Below are 20,526 nucleotides of genomic sequence, written 5' to 3' on the forward strand. Positions count from 1 at the left end.
GCCTTGTCTCACATGAATAGCCTGATCAGGGGAGCAATTAGCCAGGAGGCCCTGCCACAAGTAGCTATACTCTGGGCTTTGATGTTCATGTGAGAAAGACAGTTATTTTTTTCCTTCTTCTCCACTCTACCCTACACACACAGCCTCAGTGGTCCCTGTCTCTCAGTAAACACCCATTCCTCTCGGGAACTTAGTCATGCACTTAGCCTCAACGCCAGAACAATCAGCACACCTGTGCACCCAGATGTCCCTCATCCTCTCCACTGTTTCTCCAGGGGGTCCCATTTGAACCTGGTAAACAGAATGGTTACGTCCTACTGCTGGTGCTCCTGTCCATCTTCCTAGGGGGAACACTGGTCCTGCTATCTGTCATCCTGATTGTCTCCAGACGCTGCTGTGATGGAGACCGCAGCTATAACAGGTCAGACCACTAGTCTGCATGGTTTAGTGATGTATGTCTGAGTGAGATGGAGACCATCCAAATATTTGAATAGAAAGCCATGTTTATTCCATTACCATGCGCCTGTCCTTTCTGTACACAGCAGCACATATAGAGGCAGCTGCAGGCTGGCCAGGGTAGAGTAGTGCTGACTGGTACAAATGATGAGTGTAATGAGATTTCATAGCAGCCATCGGCGGTGATTCATCTTGCGTCTCACACTGCTATAAGCTGTGGCTGCAGCCCTGTGAAACACACACACACCGCAGGCAGAGCGCACAGAGGAAATTAAAGCACAGAGCCGGGCAGACAGAGAAATCCCTCAAGTCATTCTCTCACAGATAATATAGCACAAAGGAACCGCAGATGCACTGACAGGGAAGAGACCTCCGTTGCTCTACTGCTCCAGTATAAGGCTGTGGTGGGGGGGTCAAAAACACAGTGCATTCAGGGCAATTAGCAATAATATAGGGAATAAACAATTCCTCCCCTTAGAGAAATGTATATGATTAGAACTGCAGATCATAAATCATTAGCATTGCAGATCATAGATTTAATCTAGTAATATTTATTAGTAGAAAACCCATCACAGGAGGTTGGTGCACCTTAATTGGGGAGGACGGGCTCGTGGTATTGGCTGAGGTAGAGGCCTAAAGTTCTAAATGCATAGGAAACATCTCAAATCACACCTTATTCCCTATATAGGTCAAAAGTACTGCACTAAATAGAGACTAGCGTATGATTTGAGACACAGCCATAGACATCAGTGGTAATAATGTCTGTGCATTGATCTGCTCCTCTGTGCTGCAGTGCCAGCGACGACCCTGAGAAAACCAACACGACCTACACTGAGGCGTCTCAACCAGTCCATGGTGAGTGAGGGAGAGTCAAAACCATGTTTATCATTCTTCCGCACTTGGGAAAAGAATGTATAGGCAGCCGAATAAAATATAAACTTTTGCTCCGATGCAAATCATTTCTTTAAAGTCACTGTTTCGGCAGCTAGCTGCCATGTTTTATCCCAAGAACAGGGATAAAAGGTCATGCTCCTCTGATACGTAATCATGTTGTGTAAATACAAACATTTAGATGTGGGTTTTCTGAGGATCTCTGCTCTCTGCTGGGTATGTTAATTCAGTAACACATTACATTCATTAAGCGAGACAAAGTACTTAAAGTGCCTTCAGAAAGTATTCCCACCCCTTTTACCACATTTTGTTGTGTTACGAAGTGGGATTAAAATGGCTTTAAATGTCAGTTTTGTAAACGATCTACACAAAATAATCTGTAATGTCAAAGTGGAAGAAAAATTTGAACATTTATAAAAAAATATATATTATAAATAAAAAGCTAATATAAAGAGTCTTGATTACATAAGTATTCAACCCCTTGAGTCAATACATGTTAGAATCACATTAAAGCTGTCAGTCTTTTGGGGGTAAATCTCTAAGAACTTTGCACACCTGGATTGTATACTGAACAAACATGTAAACGCAACATGTAAACTGTTGGTCCCATTTTTCATGAGCTGAAATTAAAATAAAAAAAAATACATTTTGTAGAGAATTTGGCAGTACATCCAACCGGCCTCACAACCACAGACCACATGCAACCACGCCAGCCCGGGGCCTCCACATCCAGTTTCTTCACTTGAGGAGGGGGAGGTAGGGTGCTGAGGAAGATTTCTGTCTTTATTAAAGCCCTTTTCTGGGGAAAAACTCATTCTGATTGGCTGGACCTGGCTCATGAGTGGTAGGATCTAGCTGCCAAGTGGCTGCACCAGTCATGTGAAATCCATAGATTAGGCCTAATTCATTTATTTCAATTGACTGATTTCCTTATATGAACTGTAACTCAGTAAAATCCTTTGAAATTGTTGTGTTTATTTTTGTTCAGTATACAATATTTGCACATTCTTTTAAAAATTCTTCAAGCTCTGCCATTGCTAGACAGCCTTGAGAATGGCTTGCCATAGATTTTCAAGCTGATTTAAGTCAAGTTCTGACTAGCTAGGCCACTCAGGAACATTCAGTGTTGTCTTGGTAGCAACTCCAGTGTATATTTGGCATTGGGTTTTAGGTTATTGTTTTACTTAGTACCTTATTGCAAACAGGATGCATGTTTTGGAATATTTTTATTCTGTACATGCTTCCTTCTTTTCACTCTGTCATTTAAGCTTACTAATGTGGAGTAACTACAACGTTGTTGACCCATCCTCATTTTTCTCCAATCACAGCCATTAAACTCTGTAACTGTTTTAAAATCACCGTTGGCCTCATGGTGAAATCATAAAGCGGTTTCTTTCCTCTCCAACAACTAAATGAGAAAAAACGCCTGTATCTTTGTAGGGACTGGGTATATTGATTCAAAGTGCAATGAATAACTTCCCCATGCTCAAGGGGATATTCAATATCTGACTTTTTTATTTATACCCCATCTACCAATAGGTGCCCTTCTTTGCCAGGCATTGGAAAACCTCCCAGGTCTTTGTGGTTGAATCTGTTTTTGAAATGCACTGCTCGACTGAGGAACTTTACAGATAATTGTTTGTGTGGGGTACAAAGATGAGGTAGTCTTAAAAAATCATGCCACTAGAGTAGATTTCCATGGCCCCACTGATATCTATACTGAACAAAAATATAAATGCAACAATTGAAAAGATTTTACTGAGTTACAGTTCATATTAGAAAATCAGTCAATTGAAGTACATTCATTAGGCCCTAATCTATGGATTTCACATGACTGGGAATACAGATCTGTTGGTCACCGATACAGTTGAAGTCGGAAGTTTACATACACTTAAGTTGGAGTCATTAAAACTTGTTTTTCAATCTCTCCACAAATGTCTTGTTAACAAACTATAGTTTTGGCAAGTCAGTTAGGACATCTACTTTGTGCATGACACAAGTCATTTTTCCAACAATTGTTTACAGACAGATTATTTCACTTCACTGTATCACAATTCCAGTGGGTCAGAAGTTTACATACACTAAGTTGACTGTGCCTTTAAACCGCTTGGAAAAATTCCAGAAAATGATGTCATGGCTTTAGAAGCTTCTGATCGGCTAATTGACAATTGGAGGTGTACCTGTGGATGTATTTCAAGGCCTACCTTCAAACTCAGTGCCTCTTTGCTTGACATCAGGGGAAAATCAAAAGAAATCAGCCAAGACCTCAGAAAAAAATTGTAGACCTCCACAAGTCTGGTTCATCCTTGGGCACGATGTGAAGATACTGGAGGAAACGGGTACAAAAGTATCTAAATCCACAGTAAAAACAAGTCCTATAAATCAACATAACCTGAAAGGCTGCTCAGCAAGGAAGAAGCCACTGCTCCAAAACCACCATAAAAAAGCCAGACTACGGTTTGCAACTGGGGGACAAAGATTGCACTTTTTGGAGAAATGTCCTCTGGTCTGATGAAACAAAAATAGAACTGTTTGGCCATAATGACCATTGTTATGTTTGGAGGAAAAAGTGTGAGGCTCGTAAGTGTGAAGTGTGAAGCTCCTACAAACCTGACTCAATTACACCAGCTCTGTCAGGGGGAATGGGCCAACATTCACCCAATTTATTGTGGGAAGCTTGTGGAAGGCTACCTGAAACATTTGACCGAAGTTAAACAATTTAAAGGCAATGCTACCAAATACTAATTGAGTGTATGTAAACTTCTGACCCACTGGGAATGCGATGAAAGAAATAAAAGCTGAAATAAATCATTCTCTCTACTATTATTTTGACATTTCACATTCTTAAAATAAAGTGGTGATCCTAACTGACCTAAGACATGGAATTTTTACTCGGATTAAATGTCAGGAATTGTGAGAAACTGAGTTTAAATCTATTTGGCTAAGGTGTGTGTAAACTTCCGACTTCAACTGTACCTTTAAAAGAAAGGTAGGGGCGTGGATCAGAAAACCAGTCCGTATCTGGTGTGACCACCATTTACCTCATGCAGCCTGACATCTAATTCGCAGAGCGTTGATCAGGCGGTTGATTGTGGAATGTTGTCCCAAGCTTCTTCAATGACTTTGCAATGCTGCTTTATATTGGCCGGGAACACGCTGTCGTACATATCGAACCAGAGCATCCCAAATATGTCTGGTGAGTATGCAAGCCTTGGAAGAACTGGGACATTTTCAACTTCCAGGATTTGGGTTCAGATCCTTGGGACATGGAGCTGTGCATTATCATGCTGAAACTTGAGGTGATGGCGGCGGATGAATGGCATGACAATGGGCCTCAGGATCTCGTCATGGTATCTCTGTGCATTCAAATTGCCATTGATAAAATGCAATTGTGTTCATTGTATGTAGCTTATGCCTGCCCATACCATAACCCCACTGCCACCATGGGGAACTCTGTTCACAATGTTGACATGACCAAACCGCTCGCAACAAAACGCCATACACTTGGTCTGCGGTTGTGAGGCCAGTTGGTCGTACTGCCAAATTCTCTAAAACTATGTTGGAGGCGACTTATGGTAGAGAAATTAACATTCCATTTTCTGGCCACAGCTCTGGTGGACATTCCAGCAGTCAGCAAGCCAATTGCACACTCTCTCAAAACTTGAGACGTCTGTGGTATTGTGTTGTGTAACACAACTGTACATTTTAGAGTGGACTTTTATTGTCCCCCGCACAAGGTGCACCTGTGTAATGATCATGTTGTTTAATCAGCTTTTTGATATGCCACACCTGTCAGGTTGGTGAATTATCTTGGCGAAGGAGAAATGCTCACTAACAGGATGTAAACAAATTTGTGCACAACATTTTAGAGAATTAAGCTTTTTGTGCGTATGGAACATTTCTGGGATCTTTTATTTCAGCTCATGAAACATGGGACCAACACTTTACATGTTGCGTTTGTTTTTGTTCTGTGTATTTAGGCTTGCCATAACAAAAGGGTTGAATACTTATTGACTCAAGACATTTTAGCTTTAATTATTTAATTTGTAAACATTTCTAAAAACATAACTCCACTTTGACGTTATGGAGTATTGTGTGTGTGTGACACAAAACAAGCCAGTGACACAAAACTCAATTAAAACCATTTTAAATTCAGGCTGTAACAACAAATTGAAGCAAAAGTCAAGGGGTGTGAATACTTTCTGAAGGCACTGTCCCTAATAAAAAAATTAATTTACTACACTATCAGATCTGTTATATCTCTGAATATATTAGAACAAGCACAGCTCCATTTAGAATACATAAAATACTAGACATAGATACATTTGCATGACAAGACAGTAGTAAATGAGGCTGTGGTGCTGTTCTTCCACCAGACCTTTACCTCTCCCTCTATACACCCCACTCTCCCCCAGCAGAGATCACCATCCGGGTCGACGAGTCAGACTGCCTGTCGGCCGCCAGCTCCCACATGGACATGGAGACGGAGCGCTTCCTGTCCACGGGCACCCAGGGCGGCCGCCGGGTCTCCTTCAACGAGGCGGCGCTCTTCAACCACGGCAGGAAGGCCCTGGATAAAGGCCGCAGGTCAGACAGATCCAGACGCCCACTCACTCCCCCGCACTAGACCACGCTGAATATGCTCATATTCTGCACTACAAGACAATGACTGCCTTGGCAATAAAGTGTTTGTTTTAAAAATCTGTGAGAAGATTGCAGCATAGTTTGTTACATTGGAAGACATTATGGAGACAACTGTGTAATACATTATAAAGGCAGTTTTAAAAGTGTTTTTATGGATGGTTTTATTACAGGATAATTATAGGGACTGATGCTCTGAAATGGTAACTAAGCTCTGTGTGCTCTCTCTTTCTGACTGTCTGGGTTCTTTGCATGAGCCCCACCTCATTCTGATATGCAAATTAAGTTTAGAGATTCTGGTCCCAGGAACCTACAGTGTGTGCAAGCTTTTTTTTCAGCCCAGTACTAAAAACTTCCAACAAAGGAAACGATCTCATCAGGTGTAGTGATAGCTGAGAACAAAATACTTCACTCCTTGTGGCTCCCGAGGACGAGGATAGAAGAAGATTCCTTGCAGGGGATTGCACAGTAGCATTTATATTGCATCAGCCTTGAACTCTCTGAACTGTTTCTCAACTGTGTTCCACCTCAGGTACACGTTGACTGAGGGTGACTTCCACCACCTGAAGAATGCGCGACTCACACACCTCCACATCCCGCCCCTGGCCCTCAAGATCGTCACCATCCACGAGTGTGAGTCATCAGAGATCAGCATCGCCATGACGACTCGCCCCGCCGCCAAGTCCAGCCTTTCCATCTTCCAGGTGACAGCCGTGCTGCTATTAGCATTGATACATCATTAGTCATGACTTGACCAATTAGGCCATCCATCAATGTGGGTCCCACAGCGTGTTTCACCCCTATCAGATACAGCCTATGGATCATTCTGCCTCCTCTTTCCAATGAGACATATACATTGATTTTGCCTTTAACTGAGGTTTCTCAATCATTATGTGTATAGCCGGCACTGTGTGCCCTGCGGCCCCTACCCCAGACAGCGTTGACCAGTCTGAGTGTCAGCCCCAGCTCAGCCCTCCCTGGGGACACCCTCAACTCGGTGGTGGACTCCAGCTTCAGTGAGAGTCCCCTTGTCCCGGGACCCAAGGAGCTCTGCAGCAGCAGCGTAAGTCACTTTCCCCCTATCTATCTATCTATCTATCTATCTATCTATCTATCTATCTATCTATCTATCAATCAGTCAACCCACCGAACCAATCAATCAAATGTTATCTACAGTATTAAACACTACGTTAAGCGACTCAGTTATTCCCTCATCATCACATAAAGGGTATATCTACAGTGCCTTCAGAAAGTGTTCACCCCCTTGACACATTTTGTTGTGTTACAGCCTAAATTTGAAATGTATTAAAAATATATGTTTTATCACCGGCCTACACACAATACCCCATAATGTCAGTGGAATTAGATTTATTGCTGCAGAAGATAAGTTCATAATGCTTCACAGAGTTCAAGTAACAGACACATCTCAACATCAACGGTTCAGAGTAGACTGTGTGAATCTGTCCTTCAAATTGCTGCAAAAAAAACACTACTGAAGGACACCAATAATAAGAAAAGACTTGCTTGAGCCAAGATACACGAGCAATGGATATTAGACCGGTGGAAATCTGTCCTTGGTCGGATGAGTCCAATTTGGAGATTTTTGGTTCCAACCGTCGTGTCTTTGTGAGACACGGTATGTGTGAAAGGATGGTCTCCGCATGTGTTTTTCCCACCGTAAAGCATGGAGCAGATGTTATGGTGTGGGGGTGCTTTGCTGGTAATATTGTATGTGATTTATTTAGAATTCAAGGCACATTTAACCTGCATGGCTACCACAGCATTCTGCATAAATACACCATCCCATCTGGTTTGCGCTTAGTGGGACGATCATTTGTTTTTCAGGACAATGACCCAAAACACCTCCAGGCTGTGTAAGGGCTATTTTACAAAGAAGGAGAGTGATGGAGTGCTGCATCAGATGACCTGGCCTCCACAATCCCCGACCTCAACCCAATTGAGATGGTTTGGGATGAGTCGGACCGCAGAGTGAAGGAAAAGCAAACAACAAGTGCTCAGCATATGTGGGAACTCCTTCAAGACTGTTGGAAAAGCATTCCAGGTGAAGCTGGTTGAGAGAATGGCAAGAGTGTGCAGAGCTGTCATCAAGGCAAATGGAGGATATTTGGATTTGTTTAACACTTTTTTTGGTTACTACATGATTCCATATGTGTTTTTTTTTTCGTAGTTTTGATGTCTTCACTATTATTCTACAATGAAGAAAATCGTAAAAATAAAGAAAAACCCTTGAATGAGTAGTTCAAAACTTTTGACCGGTAGTGCATAATCTTAGTGACTGTACAAGCTGGAATAAAAACATAATTGTAAGTTTATGAGAACCCTAAAAAAGTTATATTGTTCAGAATTAAAAATACGTAAATCTAGGCTATGGGCGCAGATGGCTATGGCTTTCTTACTGCCGCAAAGAGTTGCGCACATCTGTGTGTGAGGTCAGTGTGTCATGTACTGGAAAAGGGTCTGACTTAAAGAAAGAAGGAAGCCTGTACAGAATAAAAATATTCCAAAACTTGCATCCTGTTTGCAACAAGGCACTAAAGTATTACTGCAAAAAATGTAGCAAAGCAATTAACTTCTTGGCTTGAATACAGTGTTAAGTTTGGGGCTAATCCAATACAACACATTACTTTGTAAAACTCTCCATATTTTCAAGCATAGCAGTGTTATCATGTTATGGGTATGCTTGTATTCGTTAAAAACTGGGGAGTTTTTCAGGATAAAAAAATCAATGGAATGGAGCTAAGCACAGGCAAAATTACGGAGGAAAACCTGCTTCAGTCTGCTTTGCACCAGACACTGGGAGATGAATTCACCTTTTAGGACAATAACCTAAAACACAAGGCCAAATCTACCCTGGAGTTGCATACCAAGAAGACAGTGAAGGTTTCTGAGTGGCAAAGTCACAGTTTTGTCAAAAATAAATCTACTTGAAAATCTATGGCAAGGCCTGAAAATGGTTGTCAAGCAATGATCAACAACCAATTTCATAGACCTTCAGAATTTTGAACAATGTTACACAATCCAGGTGTGGATAGCTCTTAGAGACTTACCCAGAAAGACTCACATCTCTAATCGCTGCCATAGGTGCTTCTTCAAAGTATTGACTCGGGTGTGAATACTTACGTAAATTAGTATTACTTAATGAATTTTAAATACATTTGCAAACAATTCCTAAAATATGTTTTCACTTTGTCATTATAGTGTGTAGAGGGGTACAAAAAAATCTAATTTAATCCATTTGAATTCAAGGCTGTAACACACCAAAATGTGGAATAAGTCAAGGGGTATGAATACTTTCTGAAGACACTGTACGTATGGTAGGGCCGAATATTGAATGACCGTATTATTGGGTTGGATTACGTTTAAATTAAAATCCTAATTTAACTATGGAAGACAGTTAGCCGCTAATCACAAGTATTAATTGGTCTGGAAACGTTGGAGCCTAGAGGTCATCATGAAGCCTCTGAACCAATAGAGGAGGAGTAAAGCATGTGCATCCACAGTGGTGGAGGATGATGGGTAAACAAGGGAGAGGCTCTGGAAAGGCCTTGTTCGGGGAAGATTACAGACACCACTGCTCCCCACATCTCTTCATCGCTCCTGGCTGTTCATCCCTTCCTTGACGTGGACGTGGATTTAAGGCAGCCCCCCGCACCTCTCTGATTCAGAGGGGTTGGGTTGAATACATTCAGTTGTGCAACTGACTAGGTTTCCCCTTTCCCTCTCTCTCCCACAGATTGAGGTGATGGTTTCTGGCTCCAGGAATGGGGGCAGTCCGTCTTTGAGTGATGGGGCGTCGGTGACGTCTGTGACGGGTGCGTCCCCTAGCGCAGGAGTGGGGCAGGGCCCGGTCCTGCAGTTCTTCACCAAGCTGAGGCGCCATGCCAGCCTAGAGGGGGCCAGCCCATACTTCAAGAAGTGGAAGCTGGACAGCAGCCAGCGGGCTTCTAGTCTGGACACCAGAGGTAGAACAGACTTATTAATATTTATGTATAGTATGTTTCAGGCTTACTGTATGTACAGAATGATGGATGGAGCATCGGCCTCATTAAAATTATTCTTTGTACTCAAATTTAGTGTACAAATTCTATTTTAAAGACAATGCTTCTTAAGAATGAGGTTCAACTGCAAGAGGCTTCACTTAACTGCCAAGGCGCGTTGTGTACACCACACACACACATACACACACACACACACCCTCTGACAGATGGCTTTATGACGCAGGACTCTTCTCTTCCAAGGCATTGTGAGCCTAACTGAAGCCTCCCCACAGCTTTCCTCACAAACACACAAATGCTGCTCCCTCTCCTGCTCCCCCTACACACAGCTAACAGAGCACACAGGACTAACACCCCCCAAATAGACTATATATACAAAAGTGTGTGGACACTCCTTCAAATTAGTGGATTTGGCTATTTCAATCACACCCGTTGCTGACAGGTATATAGAAATGTGCAGAAAGCCATGCAATCTCCATAGACAAACATTGACAGTAGAATGGCTTTACTGAAGAGATCAGTGACTTCCAACTTAGCACTGTTATAGGATGCCACCTTTCCAACATGTCAGTTTGTCAAATTTCTGCACTGCTAGTGCTGCCCCAATCAACTGTAAGTGCTATTATTGTGAAGTGGAAACATCTAGGAGCAACAACGGCTCAGCCGCAAAGTTGTAGGCCACACAAGCTCCCAGAACGGGCCTGCTGAAGCGTTTAGCGGGAGCTTTGTGAAATTGTTTTCCATGGCCAATCAACCGCACACAAGCCTAAGATCACCATGCGCAATGCCAGCTGGAGTGGTGTTAAGCTCACCGCCATTGTACTCTGGAGCAGTGGATACGCTTTCTCTGGAGTGATAAATCACGCTTCACCATCTGGCAGTCTAACGAATGAACCGCTACCTGCCCCAATACATAGTGCCAACTGTAGAGTATGGTGGAGGAGGAATAATAGTCTGAGGCTGTTTTTCATGTTTTGGACTAGGCCCTTAGGTTCCAGTGAAGGGAAACCTTAACGCTACAGCATACAATGACATTGTCGATGATTCTGTGCTTCCAACTTTGTGGCAACAGTTTGGGGAAGGCCCTTTCCTGTTTCAGCATGACAATGCCCCCGTGCACAAAGTGAGGTCCATACAGAAATGGTTTGTCAAGATCGGTGTGGAATAATTTGACTGGCCTGCACAGAGCCCTGACCTTAACACCATCAAACACCTTTGGGCTGAATTAGAACGCCGACTGCGAGCCAGGCCTAATTGCCCAACATCACTAATGCTCTTGTGGCTGAAGGGAAGCAAATCCTTGCAGCAATGTTCCAACATCTAGTGGAAAGCCTTCCCAACTTCCTACTAATGCCCATGATTTTGGAATGAGATGTTTGACGAGCAGGTGTCCACATACTTTGGGTCATGTAGTGTATCTCAATGCCTGCTGCTATCTCTTCAGCTGACTGGTACAGTACATAAGCAGATAAGAGATGCTAACCTCTCACCATTACAATAATAGGGGAGGTTAGCATCTCTGGGGGGGTAGGATATTTGTGCATCTAACTTTGTCACTCATCATTATTCACGATTCATTCAGGACTATGCGTAATCATGGTAGCATCCACATTAATGTGGAAGTGTTTAGATAGATATTCTATTCTCATTTACAATAAAATTGACACTACATTATTTACCATTTTAATTTCTATTGCATCCAACAAGTTTTTAGAGTTACAAGCTTAATGTAATCATTGAATGCTAGGAATATGGTACCAAATACTAAGATTTTGACTACTTTAAATACACATAAGTTAATTAAAAAAAAAAAAATGTTGGTCCTCTAAAATATGGGGTCTATGTACAAACAGTGCTATCATTTTTAAACGGTTCACCCGGTATGGATGAAAATACCCTTAAATTAAAGCTGTCAGTCTGCACTTTAACCTCTAGTCATTGTATCATATCAAATACAAAGTGCTGGAGTACAGAACCAAAACAACAAATGTGTCACTGTCCCCAATACATTTGTAGCTCACCTATAGTGGGGCAAAAAAGTATTTAGTCAGCCACCAATTGTGCAAGTTCTCCCACTTAAAAAGATGAGAGAGGCCAAAGAGATGTCAAAGGACACCAGAAACAAAATAGTAGACCTGCACCAGGCTGGGAAGACTGAATCTGCAATAGGTAAGCAGCTTGGTTTGAAGAAATCAACTGTGGGAGCAATTATTAGGAAATGGAAGACATACAAGAACACTGATAATCTCCCTCGATCTGGGGCTCCACGTAAGATCTCACCCCGTGGGGTCAAAATGATCACAAGAACGGTGAGCAAAAATCCCAGAACCACACGGGGGGATCGAGTGAATGACCTGCAGAGAGTTGGGACCAAAGTAACAAAGCCTACCCTCAGTAACACACTACGCCGCCAGGGACTCAAATCCTGCAGTGCCAGTACATGTCCGGGCCCGTCTGAAGTTTGCTAGAGAGCATTTGGATGATCCAGAAGAAGATTGGGAGAATGTCATATGGTCAGATGAAACCAAAATATAACTTTTTGGTAAAAACTCAACTCGTCGTGTTTGGAGGATAAAGAATGCTGAGTTGCATCCAAAGAACACCATACCTACTATGAAGCATGGGGGTGGAAACATCATGCTTTGGGGCTGTTTTTCTGCAAAGGGACCAGGACGACTGATCCGTGTCAAGGAAAGAATGAATGGGGCTATGTATCGTGAGATTTTGAGTGAAAACCTCCTTCCATCAGCATAGGCATTGAAGATGAAACGTGGCTGGGTCTTTCAGCATGACAATGATCCCAAACACACCGCTCGGGCAATGAAGGAGTGGCTTCGTACGAAGCATTTCAAGGTTCTGGAGTGGCCTAGCCAGTCTCCAGATCTCAACCCCATAGAAAATCTTTGGAGGGAGTTGAAAGTCCGTGTTGCCCAGCAACAGCCCCAAAACATCACTGCTCTAGAAGAGATCTGCATGGAGGAATGGGCCAAAATACCAGCAACAGAGTGTGAAAACCTTGTGAAGACTTACAGAAAACGTTTGACCTCTGTCATTGCCAACAAAGGGTATATAACAAAGTATTGAGATAAACTTTTGTTATTGACCAAATACTTATTTTCCACCATAATTTGCAAATAAATTCATAAAAAAATCCTACAATGTGATTTTCTGGATTTTTTTTCTCTCATTTTGTCTGTCATAGTTGAAGTGTACAGGCCTCTCTCATCTTTTTAAGTGGGAGAACTTGCACAATTGGTGGCTGACTAAATACTTTTTTGCCCCACTGTATATGTTTGGGGCAAATTCAATACAACACATTACTTAGTCCCACTCTCCATATTTTCAAGGATACTAGTGGCTTCATCATGTTATGGGTATGCTTGTAATCTTTAAGGACTGGGGAGTTTTTCAGGATACATGTAATGGAGCTTAACACAGGCAAAATCCTAGAGCAAAACCTTGTTCAGTTGGCTTTCCACCTTGCACTGGGAGATTATTTCACCTTTCAGCAGAACAATAACCTCAAACACAAGGCCAAATCTACACTAGAGTTGCTTACCAAGAAGACAGTGAATGTTCCTGAGTGGTCAATTTGACAGTTTTAAGAATTTTGAAAAGAATAATGGGCAAATATTGTACAATCCAGGTGTGCAAAGCTCTGAGAGACTTACCCATAAAGATATTTCTGTATTTCATTGTCAATAAATGTGCAAGAATGTCAAAAACAAGTTTTCACTTTGTCATTATCGGGTTTGTGTGTAGATGAGTAAAAAAAAATATATTTAATCCATTTTGAATTCAGGTTGTAACATAAGAAAATGTGGAATAAGTCCGGGGGTATGAGTATGTTCTGAAGGCAATGTATTCATGCTACACACAGCACAACTGTTGCTACCAGACTCTTATTATGATTGCTAAATACTGCACAATTTAAACACTCGCCCCCAGTCCCCCAAAACGCATGTAAATATTGGACTATAACTTGTGCCTTCCTGTATTATACTTATGCTAAAATGTTTTCTATTCTACTGAGCCATTTACATTATGTTCGTATTCTTATCTTTTATTATTTCTTATTATTGAAGGAACCTGCAAGTAAGCATTTCGTTGGATGGTGTTTACCATGTGTATCCCGTTCATACACCTAATACAACGTGAAACTTGATATACCATGGTGAATGTTGGTACCGACATCCCATGTCTCTCTGTGGCCTTGGACTAATGTTTGACCTGCTTCGTCCTGCGTGTCAGGGTCCCCTAAGAGGAGGCAGTTCCAGCGGCAGCGCGCCGCCAGCGAGAGCATGGACCAGGAGGATAATGACGCCCACCACATGGACCTCATCCAGTACATCGCCCGCACCCAAGACGTCACCTACCACCCTAGCCCCTCCGCCCGCCTCCTCTCCCCCAAGCCACCACCCTCCCTCGGCAGGTATCTTTAATTCCCTCGCCATCCTTCCACCTCACCGCTTTGCCTCAGTCATCAATACGGTAACTAACAGTATTATGGATAGTTTTGTGTATGTTTTACCTGTCACGGTTAGGATTTGAGGAGAGTAAGCTGATCCTAGATCTGTGCCTACAGGGAACTTTTACCCACAGCTGCTTAACAAGCCAGCCCATTCCATCGCTGATGCAGAGTGATGATGTCATGGACAGGAATAGTTTTTGGGGTCAATGGGAGAATCTCAACTGCCAACTCCTCGCATCCTCTCTCCTCTCCTCGCGAGGGGACCCAAGCAGTATGCAATTAAGATTTTCCATTAGTGACCCCCTTACTTGAAGTTACTGTGGACGCAGAGCTGTGATGGATTTTAAGGAATACAAATATGTATTTATATTCTGAATAAAAATATACTGAATAAAAATAAGTAATAATCAAAGCCAATCCATATTTGTTTCTTCTACAGTGCTGGAAGCTGAAAGTATTCATGTTGATTCCTGAACATGCATAGTTGCTAACATAATGCAAGCCATATGTCATGCTTCTAATGGATAACTAACTGGGACCAGTAAAATCACAATGTAGGGAAATTCTTCTCTCTAATACATGACATTTGTGCATTGCAGTTCAGTGGTTTGTGGAAAACATCCTACAACCTTAAGAAGTCATGGTGATCACTTGTAATCACAGTGGCTGCAAACATACTCAAACATCAGACATCAGATCTGTGCATGGGCGCTCTGTGACTGACTGTTATACTGTGTGTGTACGTGTGTGTGTGCGTCTTTGTACGTGTGTGTCAATGCAGGTTAGAGGTGGAGGTGGTGGTGGAGCCCAGCTGCAGCAGGGGCCAAGTAGCGGGGTTGATCGGCCTGTCCCCGGAGTCCCAGGACGAGGCAGCGAGCCTGGGGGACTGTAGACAGGAGAGCTTGGCCTCAGACCACCAGGCCTTGTACAGAGACATCTGGACGCTCCGGGCCTCTCTAGAGCAGTACGGCTCCTCAGACCAGATCAACAACGACAGGGACTCTGTTCGCAGCGACGCCGACAGTGTCAGCTCCCTGGGGGGCCGGACCGAGAGGGGGGAACTGCCCAGTAACCCCTCCCAGGACATCGGGGATGAACCCGAAGGGGATGTAGAGCTGCCCGTGGATGATGGGATGGGAGAGGAGAAGGAAGAGAAGAAGAAAGGGGGGAAGCAGGACAGTGTGGAGTCAGAGAGGGTCAGTGACGGGGAGTCAGGCAATCGTAAGCTCATGCAGATGGACAGTGGCTATACGTCTATAGAGGCTCCATCACGGGCGCCAGAGGAGCTAAGACTGTTTGGCAGTAGTGGCAGTATAGACAGGACGGCCCTGGAGAAGAGACACTACTTCACCAGTGCAGGGCACACTGGCACAGTTGGCGAGAGCTTCGAAGCCCGCATCTTCGAGGAAGAGCCAGGCGAGGAGATGCTGGTGGGGGCGACGGGCGGCATCGCAATAGAAACGTCCAGGTCTCCCCTGGGCTGGTCTCCGTATGGGCAGATGTTCACTCCACGAGAGGCGCAGCCGCACTCCCACCCACCCTTATCATTACACCGCCGTGACTACAGCATCGACAAGAAAACTGACGCGCTTTTCCATGAGTTCCTCCGCCACGACCCCCAGTTCGACCAGCAGGAGTCACCGAGGAAACATCGCTCGCGCATCCACCTCCGCAAACAGTGGCAGCGCAACAAGCAGTACAGTGACCCGGGCGTTCGCTACCAGTACCACTCCTTTGAGAGGCAGCGGACCCCCCTGCGACGAGGCGATAGCGTCAACTACCCTCTGGACACAGGCTTCCACAGCACACTGCCACGCATCGTCAGTGCGCCTGATGAGGAGGCCAGCGAGGGGGCCCCCAGTACCCCCCAGATGCCAAAGGCCGAGGTGGTGGCAGGCGGGGCAGGAGAGGTGGAGGAAGGAGACAGGAGGAGAGCGAGTCCCAGCAGTAGCTGTGGCAGCAGCACCGTGACCATTAGAGACCTGGAAGGGAGGGCATCCTGTTCCCCTCCCACTGTTCCGGATAGAGAGGGCCTGCTAGGGGAGCAGCCCAACCCCCAGGAAGACACTAGGCAGGCGGTACACCCCCCTGAGGCCCCTTACGAGCCCCCCCAGCCTCCTGACACGGGCAACAGCCGACAGACCATCACAGCCGAGCTGACGGACAAGCTGTGCGCCACTCTGGATGAGCGGCTGTACACAGGCCTGCAACGGACCAACGACACAGTGGTGGTGACAGAGTGTATGGTGAAGGTCGTTCACGCCTCCCCCGACCACAGCCCAGTGTAGTAGCATGTCTCCAGTCCTCCTCCACTCCTCCCTGATCTTTTGCGTTTCATTTGATTTCAGTCTACGCCGGGTAACTACAATTTCTCTGTCTGTCTAAATTAGCTGGTCCCAGACCAGTAACAAGAAAACAGGCTACACTATACAGTATCATGTAGGCTATATGAAGAATACACCCCTAGATAGTATTTACAGTACCATAGTGTCTCTTACTGCTGTGATTCCTTTCTCCTCTTAGAGAAGTGATGATGTAAAGAGCCAGTATGCTCTCTGCACTAGTCTATCCACTGTGAAACTAGGTGCTATTAGCCTTGAAATCATCTCAAGATCTGGATACAAAGTTTCTGGGCGTAATAGGCCAGTCTTGACTGATAGGCCAGCCAAGACTGTTTAATTGTAATGTGATGTAATTTAATCTGAATCTATGGTACTAGGAACAGAAACAGATGAATTTGAAAATGCATTTATTTTTTCTCATAAACGATCATTAAATGGGTATGAAGATGCTGTCCTAATTTGGACACCAAATAAATTGCAGTATCCATATTAGGACCGCCTCGTCATATCCACACTGGATCAGAGAATATTCTTCATCAAGTATCCTTGTTGCTTAATGTCTGGCCTCATGTTTCCATAAAAAAAAATGTCTTACTGCTTTCCAGAAAAGTGATGGTTGTTAGGACATGTTGTTCTTTGTATTTGTTGTTGTTTGTCTATGCTTGTTTTACATTTCACAGCTGGTTGTGACTGTAGTAACTGGCATATTGGAGGCCAGGGTTAGAACAACTTAAATGACAGGTCATTTCTGTGTCAAAAATACCTTGTTAGCTAATGGAGGCATCTCAAGTGTTACTGAACCAGGGGTTGGAACTAAAACATTTTGTCCAATCGTTTAGTTTTGAACAGAACCGCAAATCTTTCATTTTGTTCCACTGTTCCGACCAGCAAGAGTTTAGAACCCCCCAAAAAAGAACTGGTTTATATTGTTCCTTTTTTAACCTGTCAAATTATGTATTAAATTTCTTTACATTTAGCTCATTAAATGAGCGCAGACAGAGCAGGCAAACTAGTTGTTTACATGCGTGATGGACAGGCAAGTGTAGCCTATGGTGCAAGATGCAACAGAAATTTTGCGGTTGGAGAGAGCGAGAGAGGGTTGAAGTGATGGGCATCTTATGACGACATGCATTATCTGAATTCGGTCCACAGAATTATACCTACGGAGCGGCTTCTATGGAGGAACGTTGAATGTCCTTCGAGCAAGCCAGCTAGTTAGTGTGTGCAGAGTCACACCGTAGTTAATAAATTCGACATGAAACATGATAACTAAGCCTATAGTATCCGTAACTAGCATTGAAAAAGTTAATCCATTATTTTCTAGCTAATTAAAAAGGTCTCCTGACTTCTGAATCAAGCTTGTAACCTCAGTACAGGAACCTATGCTTTGGAGAGGAGCAGGTGTCTCTCTCTCTCACACACACACACAAAGATGTTCAGCTTGCAGGCAGACACTGGAATAAGTTTGAGTGAGGGCTTTGCATAGGCGTTTTGTTGTGGGACTAAAAACAAATGCCTGGAATGTAACATAACGTTATTAATCGGTTCCAAAGCTTTGAAAAATAACTGGTCTGTTCTGGAACAGTAAGGATCACTTTCATTCCAGGTTCCGTTTCTGTTCCTTGAAAAATGTTGTTCCTTTGTTCCAACCCCTGCTGTTAGAATCACACATCAAAGGCAAGGCTCCCTTGGCCTCCCCCACGACAGTGTTGGTTAGTGCTGGTCTATAGCTGTAAAGGTTTAAATGAAGGCTTTGAATGGGGCCGATGTTGCCCTCGCAGACATTTGCGTTTATTGAATTTATTCATGAAGGCATACTTTCTTGTGCATGGGTTTACCAAACAGGCTTTATTTGTTTGCTCACTTTATTTTCTTTCCCCTCCTTCTCCTGTGAAAGTTGATATCGCAGCAGCGCATCCCTCTGGGCTATAAGGACTGCACTTCTTGTCTGTTACCAAACCAGAACAAAGTTGCTATTTGGAGCAAATTCCACACCTTCTCCTTTGACATCCTCTGTGTGGACTTTGCAACCCAATGCCATTCAAGTGTAACCCCATTATCAGATTTTGTCTTATGTGCCAAAAGAAGGCAAGGAATGGCATGCCCGTTCCAGAATTACCTTGGAAACTATTTTGCACTTAAGTGTGTAGTGGCTGGGAGTCTGCTTCTCCTACATCCCACAATCAGCAGGAATATTTGATCAAAAGCAAGGGGAGTCCCCCTCCCGTAGTTGAAGTCCACTCTGCCTGGTCTCTTGCTGAGGGTGTAACACAATTAAGATAGAGAAATTGGCGTAAATGGAAAAGAGGGAGATATTTCTAGCTTTCATTTCCCTCCTTTTGGGTGTGACCGTGCTACTTCACAGCCCCGGTGAATCAGATGTGTTTCCTCTAATAGGGACATCAGATAGCTCCTTGTTATAGCTGAGTGGACTCACAGGCAGAAGGTACCTTAACTCATTAGGGGAACAATGGCCAAGATGAAAGCTGGTGAGAGGGCTTGAATTGGTCTTCTAGCGTGGAGGCTTCCTTTCTCTCACCTACTTCACATAGCCCACACATTAGACAGTGCACATTATGTCACCATGGGAAGGAAACCCAGGGGCTTCACATGTCTCAGCACCATTTTGTGTCATTACCAGGTGCCTTTTATGGAGGCGTTTAGAACGTCAAGGAATGAGACGGATTCTTTCGCCAGTCGCCTTGGGAACAAACAAGATCAGATGTCTTTGAGGTTACTGGTTACTCAGCATTCTCTGATTCTTGTCAGTAATGAGAGGAATGGTGCATCATTTCTGGACTTAGCAAGGGGGTGACAACACCAACTTAATGAAAAAGACTAGAGGCGCAAATAAATTAGTGCATTTGTACAAAGAGTAACTTTGTTGTGTATACAAGCACAATGTTGCAGGAACTAGTGTAGTCTCTTTTATTAGGCGTAGACGTAACTGGGGGCACTGTGGTGAAAGACGTTTTGTACACAAGTAGCCTGTCCAATGCATTGACGCATTACTGTGCATAGGTTTGCATGATAATTAACCGTTTTAGTACATATATTCATGATTTCTCAGAACTACTGCACCAAATGAATGATTCCATGGTCGTCGGTCGACAGAACAGACATTTAAATCAGCACTGGTACTTAAGAGGTTTTATGTTCCATGGAATCTACCTTTGTTTAGGAGTCATGCCATGCTAACTGATAATCTACAATTGAGTTTTATTTCCATGAAAGACAAAAATATACAATCTATTTCTGTATTCCTGCTTGTTATAACTGCTATATTTCTCAAACTAGTTACGTAGAGCTTTATAAATAACTGATTTGTTGACCCAGAACTATATGAGCCTTGAGGGACCAAACAATTAAACCATTATTTGGGGATTTTCCAATAAGTAAATAAATTAATAAGGCATTAATGGTTGTGTCTCATTTTTACTTTTAATGGTACTCAAAAGCAAAAAGAGTGGGAAGAAGAGGAAGACAAGGGGACTGCAACACTATCCTCCCTCTTCTCCATCCCATGTGTTGTTCATTTCAGGTGTTGAGGGTCTGACAGTGTGTGGAGCTGTTAATGCACCAGAGCCCATGCACATCAATGAATGACTTCACAGTGATTAGGGTTCCCAATCGATTGCAAAGCAGAGTGAAAGTAGGACAGCAGTCTCAACCTCCATAAGAACTACATCAGCAAATATGACAGAATAAA

General features: G+C 43.5%; 1 protein-coding gene across 3 annotated transcripts in view; it reads left to right on the top strand.

The window, feature by feature from the left end:
- The window catches only part of LOC110524265 (voltage-dependent calcium channel beta subunit-associated regulatory protein), a 44,719-nt gene extending 24,483 nt beyond the window's left edge, over nucleotides 1-20,236 (top strand). For 2 of the 3 annotated variants that reach the window (XM_021603753.2, XM_021603754.2), the window contains exons 3-10: nucleotides 276-421; nucleotides 1,250-1,311; nucleotides 5,763-5,934; nucleotides 6,521-6,692; nucleotides 6,890-7,051; nucleotides 9,743-9,971; nucleotides 14,256-14,436; nucleotides 15,257-20,236. In XM_021603753.2, the coding sequence (XP_021459428.2) occupies nucleotides 276-421; nucleotides 1,250-1,311; nucleotides 5,763-5,934; nucleotides 6,521-6,692; nucleotides 6,890-7,051; nucleotides 9,743-9,971; nucleotides 14,256-14,436; nucleotides 15,257-16,763 (2,631 nt within the window). In that variant the 3' untranslated portion in view covers nucleotides 16,764-20,236. The remainder of the gene's footprint in view (nucleotides 1-275; nucleotides 422-1,249; nucleotides 1,312-5,762; nucleotides 5,935-6,520; nucleotides 6,693-6,889; nucleotides 7,052-9,742; nucleotides 9,972-14,255; nucleotides 14,437-15,256) is intronic. The other variant, XM_036978020.1, reaches the window with a different exon arrangement.
- The last annotated feature ends 290 nt before the right edge of the window (nucleotides 20,237-20,526 follow it).

The sequence above is a fragment of the Oncorhynchus mykiss genome, chromosome 5 (assembly GCF_013265735.2).
Source record: "Oncorhynchus mykiss isolate Arlee chromosome 5, USDA_OmykA_1.1, whole genome shotgun sequence".
Classification (NCBI taxonomy): Eukaryota; Metazoa; Chordata; class Actinopteri; order Salmoniformes; family Salmonidae; genus Oncorhynchus; species Oncorhynchus mykiss.